The following is a 16,817-nucleotide window of genomic DNA, read 5'->3' as shown; positions in this document are numbered from 1 at the left end:
TCTTTTGTTACCACTACATAGACCCACTGAACTCATAAGAGGACTATTGAATCAGTATTGCAGTATTCCGGAGAACATCCTTTCTTAATCACAGCCATGCATCTTCCTGTCCACACAGAACCTTCTGGGCACACACAACTTGGGCCGTGTCCACTATGAGCCCATTAAGGATCGCCATGGTAACGTGCTGCTTGTGACAGTAAGGGAGATGGAGAGCCTGTACTCTTTCTTTAACGGGAAGTGGATGCAGGTGTCCAAACTGCAGAGCCAGAGGAAGTCTCTGTCTACCCCAGAGGAGCCCTACGCCTTGGATATTTTGCTCATCACCATACAGGTACAACCGTACTATAGAATTTTGATGCAGTGAATTTTGAAGTACTGTTGAACCTTTGCTTTTGCACAACTGGGTCCATAATGTTTTTTGTCTCTTTAATTTTTTTTTTTTTCCTTTTTATTTTTTTTTTTATTCATGCCAAATAAAATGATGCAAGGTTCATTGTCGGACTGATTAAACTCCTGTGTTTAAAAAGATTCAGATTGAGACTGAATGTGCTGACTGTTGTTTTTCAGGACATTCTAGCGTACCAGCGGCGCAGTCAGCACCGGCTGTCTCCAGGTCTGTACCTGGGCTACTTAAAGCTGAGCAGCTCTGTGGACCAGATCAAGGTGTTGGTTCCTCAACGAGCACCCAACATGCTCTGCCATGCCAGAATACGAGAAAATTGGAATGTTTCCAGGTTAGACACTTTAAATACATATTCTCAACTTGATTTACTGTTGTCTTTCTTTATTTGAACATATTTCATTCCACTGTAAATCAGTGGTGTAGCCACAATTCCATTTTTGGGTGACTTGGTTACAGGTTGGTTGCCAGCTTGGAATCATTGTGTTCGCGTTATAATCAGGTTCACAACTACAAACTAGCCAACTAGCCTTCTTCACTGTAGCAGCTAACCGCACACCACAGTGGATAAAGACTAATTAACCTCCAATCTTTTACAGCACTAGATGTAGAAGTGAATTGCTCCCTTTCTCATTCATTTTCAATATTCTGCTTTAGTATTATTATTTTTCATCATTAACTTTAATGATTATTTAGTTCACTGTCAGTAGTGTGCCTGTAGTAGCCTTTGCTAAAACCTTGCACAGCTCAATACCAAGTTCCCATGTTCTTCTGGAAGATAAAGTTGATTGTTAAGGTTGATGCTGTGTTGTGTAATGTAACTGCAAAAAAAAACAAAAAAAGAAATTGAGTGGTCCAATGGACTAAGGCACTCCCACTATGATCCGAGGATTGCTGGTCCGAATCCCGGATTAAGCTTGTTTGCCAGCTTGCCACATGCCGCCCAAGTCAGACAGAGCACAATTGGCCTTGGTCTCTCAGGGGTAAGTTGATGGGACTTCCTCCACTTTCACTTCAGATCTCTTAGTGTGTATCGCAGCTGGGGAGTCGGCTTTCCTCCAGCTCGCTGCCTACCTAGCAATGCTGCAAAAGAGGTGGGGCTGGCTTCAGATGTGTCCAAGGAGACATGTGCTAATCTTTACCCTCCTAGTGTTGGGGGCATTGCTAGTGAAAGGGGGAGTTCACAAGAATGGGGATTGGGTAATGGTCCTTTTAAAATGGGGTAAAAAGTAGAAATAAAAACAGAGAGATTTTTTTTTTTTTGTTCAAGCAGGATAAAAAAGGCATGAAGGTACAATAAGAACATATGTTATTTGTACAAAATTGGAGGAAAACAAAAAGTATTTAGAAAGACGAGAAGAATCTCAATATTTCTTATTTCTTTTATTTTTCTCTTTGGCTGAAAGATTGGAAAAATGTTTAGGTCTGGCAGCAGATAGCGATATGGTTTGAGATGAATCCCTTTGTTCACTGGGCCTTGGTTTTGTGATTGACTGAATAAGTGACCCTGTAACATATTAGAGTGCAAGTCCTCTCTCCCACACATAACTTTATCTTTGCTAACCATGAATTAGAACAACTTGTTGAGTTTAGTCCAAGCAGCAAAATAGGTCACGCACACCTAATAATTATCTTGTTTTGTGCTGAATATATTATATTCCTTGACACATATACTGCAGAAAACTTTCCACGTAACCATATCTCTGATGAATACGTCCAGTTGTACACCTTATATAGTGCAGAAGCCAACAAATGGACATTTCTCATTGGTGCAATGAATAAACGAAGAGAGTGTGTGCCTGTAAAGATGAAATATTGAAATATGTTAGGGCTCTGGGTTGTCGTGGAATGCTCCCCTCACCGCAGGCGAACATACTTTCTTGACATGGCCATTTTTTATGAGCAAAACAAAACTCCTGTTTGTTTTTGTTCGGTAAAGGAGCTATTTATTTATTTTCATCTCAGGTCACGATGTTGACCCCGGTAGGTAGGTCCAGACAGGGAGAGCATTATCCTGCCGCTCGGTGTGGTAGTAAAACTAAATTTACTATGGGGCCGGAGCGTGGAAGTCAGCGGGAGGCTCACACAGGATGATGCCCACTCACGGCTCGAGGAAAATCTCTGGAGCAAAGAAATTCTCTTTTTTTCCACCAGCTTACCCCCAGATAATTATGTATCTTTGTCAGCTGGACTAAAATGCTCTCTATTACACTATATCTGGCTTATCGACTTTTAACTGTATCTGTGTCTTTCGGACAACAAAATAAGTAATTTTCCATTGCTGTAGCTTCCACAAGAAAATATGTGTTACTACAAACTGCTAAACGTGCCGATGTCAGTAATTGTTAAGAGTGACAGCTAATTGGCACATCTTTGATGCCAAGTAATAGTACATATTTGGGATATGGTATTTAGAAACAGAACCTAATACAGTTGAAAACCTAGGGTGTTCAGACTTCCAAACCATGTAAATAGGTATATATGACACACAGATCCCTTGTACTTTTCTGATGAAACAAATTGCATTGTAATTGCATTGTTTTATGTAGTAGCACATTGAAAGCTCCAATTCCAGATGCTAATATACAGCTCCAGAAAAAATTAAGAGACCACCCTACATTATTAGTTTCTCTGGTTTTACTATTTCTAGGCAGTGTGTTTAGGGAAATTAACATTTGCGTTGTATTTCACAAACCAACATTTCAAAATATAAACCAGCAAATAAAAATATTGCTATTTAAAGCTTTTATTTGCAGAAATGAAAACTGCTCAAATAATGCAATTAATTATTATAATAAATATAATGCAAAGAAGTTAATATTATAAATGTAAACAACACAGTACTAATATTTGAACTTTGAGATCATTCAGAAATTACTATGGTGAAATAACCTTGACTGTCAATCACAGCTTTCATGTCTTGACTCTCCACTAGTGTTTCATATTGCTGTTGGGTGACTTTATGCCATTCATAGTATGCAAATTCAGGTGACCTAGCTTTGTTTGATGAAATGCCTGGAATAAATGGCTGCCATACACATAGAGATGCAAATTTAAGAAACAAATTAATTGGTCTCTTCCGGAGCTATATTTTAATGTGCTCAACAAGGACATGCATGGGTCTTAACTTTACTTAACTTAACGGCAGATTTTAACGGCTTAAAGGAGATTTCTGAATGTTTCTTAGATCTTGTTATTTGGTATTGCAATGTTAAGTGCTCCCAAAAATGGCAGCTTTACAAGAGAAGAAAAAACCCTTCTTACATTTCAATGGAAATCTTTATAAAATTATTGTATTACAAGTCATTTAGAGCATTTCTTTTCAAACGTCAAAAATGAAGATACAAAGCTTTTACGCGACAGCAACAACGTAATGTTACAGATTTTAAGAACAAAGTGTCTGTTGCCATCTAGGTATATACATATGCACACACACAGCTTTTCTGGACATTGTGCAGTTGATATATTCACCAGAAGGGTGAAATATCGTCCTCTCCACGGGGCCCTACTCAGTGTGAGGGTGGCACTAATGGAACTTTCCCACATTTTGTCTCAGTACGAGACGTTCCGACTGAAAATAAGGGGGCGTTTAGTGGTTGGTGGCAAACATTTTGTTCACTTAGAGCTTTAGCCTCTCCATATCAGGAACTAGCACGGCTTCCCTGGCTGCCCACTCGCTCCTGGAAACTCCACCGTCACGTAATGGGGGTATGGAGTGGCACACTCCACACTGGGCGCCTCAGCAGAGGTTTGGTAGTGTTGCTAGTGTGCTTATGTGAGTTCTGAGAGTGTGTGTTTACTGAGTGCCTTCTCTTCCCACCCAGGGATGAGTGGGAATGGCTTCAGACTCTGTCTGGCCCTGAGGAGGTGGAAAGAGTAGATCAGGCAGCAGACTGCCATGCCCCCCTGCTCTTCTCCGAGCTCCAGACAGCCATTAAGAGCCTGCTCCGCCAGATCAATCTACCTCTACACCAGGTACTGTACAGCACACTGCCAGCACTGCAGCTTGTAACAGCAGCACACAGTAGTCAAAGTGTTTACCGTGTTGGAGGGAGTTTCTGTTACTCTGAAATCAGATATGAAGAATTTTACAGATTGACAGTTTCACAAATGACCTTAATAAAAAAAAAGGTAGGCAATCTGTGTTATTTATTTGTTTATTTATTTTCTATTTGGTTTCCTCACATCATTTATTTGCACATATGTAATGTTATGTGTAAAATGAGAAAATTTCAAGATTCCGTGTTATTACACAGGATCACGTACAACACACCTACTAGACGTGCACTTGATCACTCGATTTCAGAGCAAAAACATTTCTCGATTTCACTAAACAATAGTCCTGGAAAGAAAGCTCTTCACTTTGATGTAAAGTACTAACCACAAGAACCATATTTAAGAGGCTATTAACCCTAACCCTGTAATGGGTTGACCATATAAAGGCATGCGATTATTATATGGTTCATTCGATATGAATATGAATACACTATATGGATGATATAAGTTTTGGGACGCCTGCTCACTCATTGTTTCTTCTGAAATCAAGATGTTGGAATAACTGCCTCAACTGTCCAGGGCAGGCTTTCTACTAGATTTTGGAGCATTGCTGTGAGGATTTGACTGCATTCAGCGATAAGAGCTCATCCCAGAAGTACTGGATGGAGCTCAATCATTGCAGAGAACACAGTTTCATTGCTGCACAGCTCAATGCTTAATACCCCTCTAACACCTGACATTAGGCATAGTGCCAACAGGTTCTTGTTTATCTGCTCCAGAGTCCTATTCTATTGGCATTACTTCTCTACAGGGACCAGACAAGTTGTATGTGTGCATTTGTACATCTGTGTCAGCAATGAAAAGGTTGTCCATAAACATTTGCCATATAGTGTGCCTGCAAAGTAAAAATAACCATGTAATCGGTTCATATACAATCTATTATTCTGGCATTAAACCAATCAGGCCAAAACATCATTTACTGTCTGCTGTTCTCTAGAGAAATCCTGCCGTTGCTGAAGAATCTTTGCACGATATGGAGACCTTTACATTTAACTAGGTTCTTTTTGCACACGTCTGATTTCTTTACAGACGTGTCCGAGTCCAAATGTTCTGTAGAATCAGTCTGAAGAACTTTTTTGGCAACTTTATTTGAGTGTATTGCTCTTCAGATTCTAATGAGTCAGTTAAGTTTGAAGATCTTAATGTCTTAATTAAGTTGTGCCTCTGTTTTTTGTTGATCACAGAGCTAAAATGGTGTGCCATTGTTTTACTTTGACAGAAATGTGTGTGTGTGTGTGTGTGTGTCTCCTCTGCCCCTTGCACAGGCCAAGCACTTCCGTCTCTACACACAGGAGGTGCTAGAGCTGGGTCACAATGTGTCCTTTCTTCTACTGCTGCCTGCCTCAGACGACGTGTGCACTGCCCCGGGCCAGGCCAATCCCTACACACCCCACTCGGGGTTCCTCAACCTCCCTCTTCAAATGTTTGAGCTCGGTACACTGGCTTCTGTTTCAACCCCTACAATATTAGCTCAGTTGGCCTTATAAAGTCCACAGATTCCTTTCCCTCTCTCCTTCTCCTCTGCCCCCAATCACGCTCCCAGTGGAGCTTCAGTAAATCACACAGACCCACACATTACACACAGCAGCAGGAGAGCAGTCGACTCTGCGGCTAGCCAAACACCCCCCACCTCCCACCCCAGTGTTAATACAAGTAATTGATACTATAATTGAAGAAAATCTGAGTAAACAAGGACAGATCACCTTAATTTTAAATTGCAGGCTGTGTTTTGTTGTGAACGACCAAATATTGTTGATAGCCATGCTCATGATTTAAAAAACTCTGTAGATTGTTTGGCTGGTGGGCTGATGTTATTTGGAAAGTTTTGAGCTTTCAGATTGGAAATTTGATACCATGGAGTCATTTCGGTCTAGAAGGCAGACACTTATAAACCACCCACAGATTTCCATTAAAGGCAATGCTAATGGCACAAATTGTCAGTGTTCAAGGGGAAATAATGACAGCCTTTCAAGATACTTGAGTATTCTGTAGATATTTCTGAAGGATCCTGGTTTTACACAGCTAAAACCAGCCAAATAATCTGAGATGAAGCCAGCTATTATGTATAACAGCTGTAATGAGATATTGAATAACCTCTCTCTTTCCTGTCTCCATGTGTCTCTGTATGTAGTTCACTTCTGCGCGTATAAGGAGAAGTTTATCAGCCTCTACTGCCGCCTGTCCTCTGTGCTTGACCTGGATGCTTTGATAACCCAGCAGGCTCTTAGAGAAGCCATTACTGACACTGAACTGGCAACTGCTAAACAAAGACACCAGCATATACTGGACTTTATTCAGGTATTTGTGTGGTATTTAGTGTTATTGCACTGCCATTCTTGTTATTTTAACATTCTTTCACATGCCTCTGATACCAAAGCCAGCCGCGAGGTTTGATGAAACATTTGATAATTTGCTAAACAGTTGGGATGGCTTTTACGCGTATTCCCAGACACACTGAAACGTGTGAAACGTCAGACTACAAAAACAACTTAAGCTAATAATCCAATTAGAATAGTTTATTGATGTCATAAAGTATAACTACTAGACATATAAACTGTAAAATGGCTTGTTTTTGTTGTGTTGAAATTTCAATACCAGCTAAGTAGAGTCTTACAACAGGACTTGAAAGAGAGCTGTCTGTTCAGAGCGCTGGGCTGAAATAATCCCTCTTCGCCACCACGGTCTGGACTATTAATTGAGATTGACCACAAAACCACAAGAGTGTTTGTGTGATGTCGGATCCAAGAGGCTGTGGAAAAAAGGAGCACTCTGACCGCAGATTACACACTGCCTAAGAGTGATGAGGGGAGAAAAAGAATACCAATCAATTCGAGTGACTGCGTGGCTGTGTGTGGCTACGCAATGTGGCATCAATTAGTGCGAAAATTTTAATGTTCCACCAAGAAGCATGCAAAAAAGGGCCACGTCTGTCAAAGTGGCACGTTGGTGGAAAGCGCTTAAGGGCCCACTCTTGTGTGAGAGGCGAAGTTTTCCACTGTGAGGTCCTGTCAAGGCACTAAGGCAGACAGACCGCAAAACATGCATTTTAAACACATGAGGCAAATAGCGTCATTCAGAGATGAAGCTTCCCTGACACAAAATACTCCTAAGTATGGATTTAATTGGGGCAGGTACAGTATGTTATCTGGTGTAAATTTAACTGAGTCAGTATTTTCTTATTTTTAGCCTCTCACACTTATACCCAACTAAATAAGTCTTTTGGACACAAACATTTTTGCTTGCATTAAAATAAGTATATGACAACTGACAAACCTGTTTTATATGTAAAGCCTGAAAAGGTTGTGTTATAAAAATGTTTAAAAATATATACCTAAATGGTTCAATAAATATCCTTATATCAAGTATCAAAAGCTCATGAACTAGGTATCGTATAGACTTTTGAGTACTTTTTTCCCAATTAGTCGTAGTACCACCCAGCCAATAACATCAAAATGACTGCTGATTTGTTGAAATGCCCTTTCTTGCAAGTGAAAGCAACCCCTTCTATATTATTTCACTTGTCATACTCTAGTCCCTCCTTTGTCATTAGCCCCAGCATACTTTCCAAAGGAGTCATCCTCTGGTGTCAACCCTCATTCCCATAAGTTGGATCTCACATGGCATTTGCTAGAAGGAGCTCAAATTGCAGCTTTTTTCTTCTACCCTGTCTCGCTTTTTTCTGCATTTTCCCCTCCCGTGTGAAATGAGCCCCTTGTAAATACAATTGCATAGTAAGTCTCAAGAATGGAAAATATGAAAGTGGCAAGTGAGGAGATTCACTATATGGAAGTCAACAGCTCTGATTGAAAACACACTCTACTTCTCACTTTATTTCAGCATAAACTGGGAGTTGGTTTGGGAACTCTAAAAAGCAATTCTGAGCCGCTTACATTTTTATATTTAAAAGGAGACCTAAAAATGGAGAATTATGATATTACCCTTCGTCATATGTAGTAACATGGAAATTGTTTGTTCTGTTGACTCTTATATTTAAAGTACTGACGTTGAATCCAGCTGCATTTTAACTCATGATACCATCTTGACTGGCACAGTTCAGAATAATAGTTGAAAATAAACGGGCAGATTTCTGTCATGATGATGTTAAAATCAGCATGTACATCAGTCTGTTAGGAGTCTGATGGAATAACTGTGGACATACTTTCAGTGTTATTTACATCTTACTTCATCTCTTTTGTCTTACTAGCAAATGGACGAGATGTGGCGAGATATCCGATGGATCACAGATGCTCTGCAGTATGCCCGCTATAAGCACCCTCTGGGTGGGGTGCCTATCACATGGCTGGTGGATGCGAGTGCAGAGCCTGTAACACAAAAGAATGACTCCACCTCTTCGAACACAGACTACCTACCAACCCCCTCCCCCTCTCCTGAGATGAGAAGAAGAAAGGCTACAAGTGGTAAAACATACTTGTTATTGTTGAAATATACATTCGCTTTTAAACATACACTGATTAAATATTAAAATATCAGCATTTAATGAAAGGTAGTATTTCATAAAGTCAGTATTTTATAGATGCAGCCAAACAGGGATGCTACAACTGTACATGTGTTGTGAATTGAACGTACATGTTAACAAATATTTTAACCATTTATTTGGGAGTGGCATGGTTAATAAAATATATTTATAATTTATATAAATATATACAGACGTATAAGGCATTTGCATAGGGTGGTTCATCAGTGGCATTGAGTGGGTCATTATTTCTGCTCTTGGTTTCAGACTCCCAGCCAGGCTCGGATGAAGAGGGCTGCTCTGAGGTCTTCCTCCCCACCGACAGCGACTATGACTCCAGTGATGCGCTGAGTCCACGGGATTTAGACCTGGTCTACTCCTCAGCCCAGGACCTGTCCCATCAGGCTGTGCATGCCCTGAGCGGCAGCGCCCCAGACGTCCTGCAGATGCATGACCTCAAATACAGCGCCTGCTCCACGGCCATCCTGGAAACGGAGTCCTGCACTAAAGACCTGGAGGACCTGTCCTTGTCCACTTACTCCAGCAAGTCCTCGGACAAGGCTTCTCGCTGCAAGTTTCTGGCCGACCCTCCGACCAAGAGGAAGCTGCTGTCCAAGAGCCACCCCCAGAGAAGCTATTTCGGCGGGCCACATCGCTGGCTGCGCGTTCAGAGCGAGAGCCAGACACCCTCGCTTTCTGAGGGAGTTTACACCAGACAGAGTGATTTGGACCTGCCACTCGAACTGCCTCGCTCTTTGCCACACTCACCCTCTGCCTCCTATCGTCTGGATGAGCGGAAGAGCGCTCACAGGGAAAGCAAACCCAACGTGCGCAGAATTTTTGTGGAATCGTGCAGTGAAACGTCCCCCAGCAGAGACAGCACACACTGGCCAGAAGAGAGGGAGGATGTGAGGGAGGCTTCTGCAGCGGAGACGGTATCTGTGTTCAGTATGGTCACAGAAGCTCAGGACGTGGACTCTGATGACCAAACCAATGATCAAGTTTCAGAAATCCTCAGCAGCACACTCTAAAAGAAACATTTTCTGCGTTGTTGTTTGTCATCTTGGTGTAAGCCGTCATACTGCCACCAGATTGCCTCTAAAATCCACAATAACTCCTCATTTTCAGGCATACCAACATCCAAACTGTGCTGTATTATGTAGACAATTAGCATGAGTATTTGGTGCATCTTCTTTGTAGAATGTAGAGGGAAAAATAGGAATTTGAAGTTGCTGGTCAACTCTATAGGACTCATATTCAGTGGCTCTGACTGTTAAAATACAGATTATTAATGCAACGTGAAAAGTGCTGCTTTTACCTTTGAACTTGAAACTGCCTTTGTACAGAATGGTATCATAGGTGAGAAGTGAAAAGTAGTACTTTTTGACTGTCAGTCTCTGATCCTAGCATTTCAGATGTTTTGGGGTGTCATGTATGTCTGTGGTTTACCCTCTAGGACAAATCACTACCTGAGAAGAGCTTCCTTGCTCTTATCTCCCTTGACTGATTCATCAGTGTTTGATGGATATGTACAGCTTGAAAGTACAGAATGAGTCAGGACTTGTCTGGATCTTACCATGGACCAGTCAAATACAAACAGTTCAAACTGTAGTGTCAGAGAATGGGATATACTTGTATCACTGAAAATAATCATTTGCTTAGAGTGTTAAACAATCATGTCACTGTTAGGAATGAAACATGCAATGCAGGTTTTCAGAACCTATTCATTGAAATAATGAACAGGTCTTTTTATAGCAGATGCCTTGTTGTATGCTGTTTACCTCTTCAGGATGGTTTGTGTTGTGTGCTTGTTTTTATCTGAAGTCTCAAAGGTGTGATTCATCAGTCCCCATTCCTTCTGATGATGGCTATCCTACTAGCACCATCATTTCAAGTGGAAACCATGTACGTATTTTTGAATAGACACAAGAAAAGTGCACATTTTGCATCCTATGCATGATGAATGCAGGTAAAATATATCTTTTTTTATATACCTTTTTGCCCTAATTAAAAATGATGCCACCTTGTTTTATCTTGGTACTGCAGAGTCGTACCACTTTATTTAAAGGGTATATGCCACTTTAGTCAAAGCATATTTATGAATATATGAATATTTTGCAAGTTAAAGAGACACACCGTGATTATTACTCCGACAACTGGTGTCAACAAAGCCATAGAGATTTAAAGTGTACAGAAAAATGTACTCTAAAGAAATTCAGAGCGTGCTGCACTGACGGCAGGGCTGTATTCATTCAGCCATCTCTTAAAGTGTACGCTCCTGTCGGCTATCCCACACAGGTTGAATCGAATGGCAGCATGTGTATGTAAGAGACTAGACGCTCACTGTTGAAGTCTTTGGAGTCCGACCTCTTGTCAGGAGAAAAGAGGCAACATGGGCAGCTTACGTGAGCAACATTGTGAATTTGTCTGTTGCAATGTTATGACTTGTTGGTGTTGCAGTGTATTAAAAAAACGTCTTTGCACAGTTCTTCCTTGAAATATGTTTGTACTGGATGTCTCTCCTTTTAAAGATGATGACGACGTTTCATCCTCCCGTTTTCTGTACAGTGATGTCAGTTGGAGCTCATAGTAAAATGGAGCTAATGATAAAATGCACTACTTTATTAATCCTGTGTGTTCAGGCTCAGTTTTCAGCTCTTATAGTGTGTGTTATGCCTGTGTCCTCATGAATGAGGCTTTTAAATAAGATTTCAATGCAAATATTCTGGTTTAGTCACTATAGTCTGACCAGTTGTCGTTCCACATAAGGTATTATTGTTAAATTATAAGTATTTGTCATGATACCTTTATACTGTGCACACAGCAAGCCAAAACAATTGAAGAGCATCATATCTGTATATTTTTGCATTATGCATTTACTGATCCAGATAATATATTTCGGTATCGTATTTTTGACAGTTATCGTCTCATGTCATTCCTGTTTCTATTGTTACGTTAGCTTTTGCAGCGCGACTGAGTCTGGCCTCGTGGCAGATGTGTTTATGAACTGAAATAAACATTCCAGTGTAGATATGTTGCATATTGTTGGTTTTGTCATACTGTTAAAGTTATAAAACACCTCAGACGTCTTTATCCTAAAGGTTTACTTATGAGTCTAGTTACAGTATGTCTAAATGGAAATCATATGATAATACACACTATATGAACAAAAGTATTGGGACACCTGCTTATTCATTGTTTCCTCTGAAATCAAGGGTTTGAAAAAAAGAGATGTCCTGGCTATCTCTACTGTCCAGGGAAGACTTTCTACTAGATTTTGGAGCACTGCTGTGAGGATTTGATTACATTCAGTGACAATAGCGTTAAAGAGATCAGGATGTTGACTGATGCAATACTCATCTTAAAAGTATTGAATGGAGCACCATCATTCCAGAGAATGCACACCTGTGTCAGCAATGGATACAACTAAAAGGAGCTGAATGCGTTAATTTATTAGATGGGGGGTCCACAAACATGTTGACTCACAGTGATGTAAGACCTATAAAGTACACCATTCTTTACAGTAAGTTTGTGTCAACTACATATAAATGGACTCTTTTCATTATTAAGACACATTGCGCAATATACCTAGCACTGATAGGGACACTGATCTCAGATAGAATAGACATTGAGTCTCCAAAATGCGATGAGGAAGGGAAGGCGGTCAGGAGGGAGAAAGTCTGTGTGCATGTTTGTGTTTAAGCCAGAAGTGACCCTAAGCTAGCTTCAGTGAAACCGTAGCTTTTAAATCGAGCGTTCAAATTACTCTCCTGTTAGATCATCAAAGGTCTTCGCAAAGAATTAAACAAAAACAAATTACATTTTTATCTAGCTGGGTCACGAAGGAATCAGGGATATTTGTGCCTCGACCTGGGAGGGCCTTTGATCCATCATTAAGATTAAGAGAACTTTGTGTATACCGAGCACACTGCGCTGAGTGTGTGAGACCTATTGATGGTTGCTTTTCTACCAGACTTTCCTCCGTTATTTCCATTCAAATCAAAGGACAAATAGGCCCGCTGATGAGATGATTCAGAACATATGGATCTGACTCTGAGAGAATGGAAAGTGGAGTGTGTATACATTAGGGAGGACAATTTGCCAACTGCAACTATCAAAGAGTGATCTATGGATGAAGAATCAAATGACGCAATGTTTGATCCTTACCAAAAATGGACAGGAGCCCATCTACCACTTTAGGGAACAGCCTACTTTGGGACTACTCATAAATTTGTTCTGAATGTCTATAGGGCAACATACGCTTGTTTATCATGGAATTCACTACAGTCTCGATCATCACTGGGGTATTTTTCTACAGAACCCTGAGGATAAGTAAAACCGTAGAGAACTTTTTAAGTAATGGTGCACTACGTATTGATTTGCCTACAGAATGAATCAACCACTGTGATATTCCTTGGTCTGTTGATTGACTATGCATGTCCGGTCTAGAGCATTATGTGCTTTTACCCTTGGGGTGACTCATTTTCAAGGGCCACCAGTCTCCCTGTCACTACAGTTGGTTGGCACTCTTATCTTGGAAACATAATTTCACCCCATTTCCTTTGTCTCAAGCAAGAACTCACATCCCACTGGCGCCGGACACATACTGTCACAGTATTAGCCCAGAAAATTACTCCAAGGTCAATTTAAACATTAAAGAGGAATACAGGAATATCGGAAACAGCACTCTGTGGAATTCCAAACACTGACGCTTTCTTAACCCTGCATGTTCCAGCTATTGCTTTAGACCCTGCTTGCACATGCTTAAACTCTTGCAACCAGTTTAAAAGTTAAAGACAGTTCTGCGCTGTTTTACAGCAGCAAGAATGCAGTCAGTGGACTTTAGCAGTGAGAGCATGCTGTAGGCACTTGTTGAATCAAATAGCTGGTAGGCTTTGAAACAGGCAGTTGCTACAAAAAAATGTATGTAAAATTTTGTAATGATGGGTGCATTTATGCATTCATGGAGTCTGGAAGAGTGCATGAATGATTAAATTAAGAGTGCATGAATGAATGAAAGAATGAATGAAACAATGGGTAAACCATGCCGAGTGTTATCACACCCAGTGTGTCCCAGACTCCCTCAGCCAGACTCTATCTCTAACGTCTCTCCCGCTCGCTCTCACCCTTTGACATATAATGAATTACACATGCGCGCGCCGGCAGAGGGCGAGGAGCCGCACGCGCTCTAAACACACCGCTCCAGTTCTAGATGCCTTCTTTTCCCACCCATTTCGGAAAGCCCCGCCCCCCGGCGCTAGGATTGGACAGTAGCTCATACTCGCGAGCCGATTTGAAATTCTACGGGTGGGAAACCAAAATAGCGTAAAACACATGGGAGAGAAAAATACTGAAACATAGGAGGGGGGGGGGGGGAGGGGGGGGGTATAAGAATAAGGGTGGGAAAACAGAAATATGAAACAATATAAAACCAGTGGGACACTGTTGGCTAGACCTTCAAAAAGGCCTTTAAAACATACTGAATACAGGTGGATAACAAATAGCAGACTGCGCGTGGTTCTAGAAAAATAGGAGGAGATAAAAATGTCGGGCAAAAAAAGGCCAGTGTGGGTGGAAAAGAAAACGACCGAAATACGAGTGTAACAGAAATGACAGAAGAAGAACTGGCATAAACAAAAACAGCGAAATACGGGTGGGTATAACGCCATAGCCGAATACAGGTGGGTTTAATGAAATAGCTGAATATGGCTCGACATTACAAAAACATCGGAATACCGGCGAGAAAACAACATACAGTCTTAGTGGGAATCAGTCAAACACCGACGATGAACAAGCCTCGTAATACAGGTGGGTAAACGTAAAAACTGAAAAAGAAAAACAATCCAACTGACGGAAAACGGGTGGGGAAACAAAAATTACACTCCATCGCCTCCCTCCCCTCCCGGCACTCCACCCCCAAAAAAGAAGGAGGCGCCCCTAAACCCGAGCACGGGCTTCCCATCCCGAGCAGGCAGGATAAATCAGACGGATCAGGTCGCTCGCTCACACTTTTGGCGACAGAGCGCGAAGAGAGCATGCAGAGTATAGGGCGCCCGCGCGCGCGCGCGCACGCAACAACAGCAGCAGCAGCAGCATCAGCCGCCGCGAGGCCCCGAGCGTGATCGCGCGCGCCACCGCTCCAGTACAGAGGCCTGCTCCGATGCTGCCATGCCGCTCCTTCTCGTCCTCTTCATCACTCGGCCTCGATTAGGACCTCAGCAGCGTCTGGCACGACCCGCGAGAGAGGGAGTCTCCTGGAGCCCCGCGAGCTAGCGCCGAGACCCCGTGAGAGCGCTCTGGAGGATTAAGCTCACATTACTGCATATATATAAACACACACACACACACACACACACACAAAGAAAAAAGAACAAAAAGTCCATAATGGATACCACCCGTCACTTTCTGTCCCTGTGCGTGCTGCTGTTTTCCCTCGGCCCGCGGATAGAGGAAGGCGCGTGCCAGCACTACTACCTCCTCCGCCCCATCCCCAGCGACAGTCTGCCCGTGGTGGAGCTCAAGGAGAACCCGGACCCCGTGCTGGACCCCAAGGAGAGAGACCTGAACGAGACGGAGCTGCGCGCGCTGCTGGGCGCGCACTTCGACGCGCACTTCATGGCCGTGTCCGCGCCGGAGGAAAAGCGCACGGGCGGCGGAGGCGGCGGAGAGGAGGTGGAGGCAGCGGCTGGGGGGGATACGGACGTGTCACGCCTTCGACCCCCCGGCCCCATGCCCCGGGACATCCGGACTCTGGACTTTGAGCTGCCCGGCTGGAAGAAGCCGAGCAAGAAGATGCGACGGCGCCTGCAGCTATGGCTGTGGTCGTACACGTTCTGCCCGGTGGTGTACGCGTGGCAGGACCTGGGCAGCCGCTTCTGGCCGCGATACGTTAAGGTGGGCAGCTGCGCGAGCAAGAGGTCGTGCTCGGTGCCCGAGGGCATGGTGTGCAGACCGGCCAAGTCTGCGCACTTCACCCTCCTGCGATGGCGCTGCGTGCCGCGCAAGGCGGGGGGGCTGCGGTGCATGTGGATCACCGTGCAGTATCCCGTCATCTCGGAGTGCAAGTGCTCCTGCCCCACCTGAGGACCTATAGAGGCATTCAAAAGCTACTCAAGCCCATTTCTCTCTCTCTCTCTCTCTCTCTCTCTCTCTCTCTCTCCCTCTCTCTCTCTCCCTCTCTCTCTCTCACACACACACATGCACTGTCCTGTCCGGTGTAGGAATGTAAATGCTATGTATATGTGGTGTCCTTTTATAATTTTGATTCTGATTATATTATTATTTTTTTATAACTCGTACAGAGGTCAGTATTACGTATAACCAGCGTCTACTGTATTTGCTGAGCATACTTTGGTTGTAATGTATTTATGATGAGAACATTTCGCATTAAAGTGCGTTTATTTGAAGGAATTTCTGAACGTTTTTTCCATTATTCGGAAAAAATGAAATATATATATAATCTAACTTTCATGGACCTCAAATGAAATAAAGCTATAGAGAACAGTGTCAGTTTGCAGCTCGCTGTGCTGTGAATGGAAAAAGGGGACAACGGTGTTAACTCGTGATTCATCATGTAAATTAAGAGAAACGTCTATTTATTCTTTATTTCCATGTAGTATAAAGTCATTTGAAATAAAACCACTAAAAGGGCATTTTTGGCTTGTATTTCTGCTTTGTTTCACGTCGTTGTGATGTCTGTGTGTCTTCTGAAGGTGTGGGAACTGTAGTGTGGGAGAAGTGGAGCCAGTGGGAATGCACACAATGTGGGAAAGACACAAGAAAAAAAAAACACACGTTTCACTCCATTTTGTACCTTGTAGTGCACATCCTCCTGTGTGGAAAGGTGAGCCTTTCTGTTGTTTCACAGCACAGCCAGTGTCCTTC

At 42.5% G+C, this 16,817-nt stretch overlaps 2 protein-coding genes across 4 annotated transcripts in view; both read left to right on the top strand.

Annotated features, from left to right (window-relative positions):
- The window catches only part of ankfn1a (ankyrin repeat and fibronectin type III domain containing 1a), a 75,156-nt gene extending 63,724 nt beyond the window's left edge, over positions 1-11,432 (top strand). For all 3 annotated transcript variants that reach the window (XM_072667383.1, XM_072667382.1, XM_072667384.1), the window contains 7 exons: positions 119-334; positions 571-737; positions 4,228-4,378; positions 5,725-5,893; positions 6,591-6,757; positions 8,664-8,877; positions 9,201-11,432. In XM_072667383.1, coding sequence (XP_072523484.1) covers positions 119-334; positions 571-737; positions 4,228-4,378; positions 5,725-5,893; positions 6,591-6,757; positions 8,664-8,877; positions 9,201-9,964 — 1,848 coding nt within the window. In that variant the 3' untranslated portion in view covers positions 9,965-11,432. The remainder of the gene's footprint in view (positions 1-118; positions 335-570; positions 738-4,227; positions 4,379-5,724; positions 5,894-6,590; positions 6,758-8,663; positions 8,878-9,200) is intronic.
- A 3,451-nt stretch (positions 11,433-14,883) lies between these two features.
- On the top strand, positions 14,884-16,575 carry nog3 (noggin 3). Its single transcript, XM_072667408.1, has one exon. It carries the CDS (start codon positions 15,318-15,320, stop codon positions 16,014-16,016), a length of 699 nt encoding a protein of 232 aa, XP_072523509.1. The 5' UTR covers positions 14,884-15,317; the 3' UTR covers positions 16,017-16,575.
- The last annotated feature ends 242 nt before the right edge of the window (positions 16,576-16,817 follow it).

Source organism: Salminus brasiliensis, chromosome 22 (genome assembly GCF_030463535.1).
Source record: "Salminus brasiliensis chromosome 22, fSalBra1.hap2, whole genome shotgun sequence".
NCBI classification, from domain to species: domain Eukaryota; kingdom Metazoa; phylum Chordata; class Actinopteri; order Characiformes; family Bryconidae; genus Salminus; species Salminus brasiliensis.
Note: the sequence above shows the minus strand (reverse complement) of the source record. Positions and strands in the feature narration are given on the sequence as shown.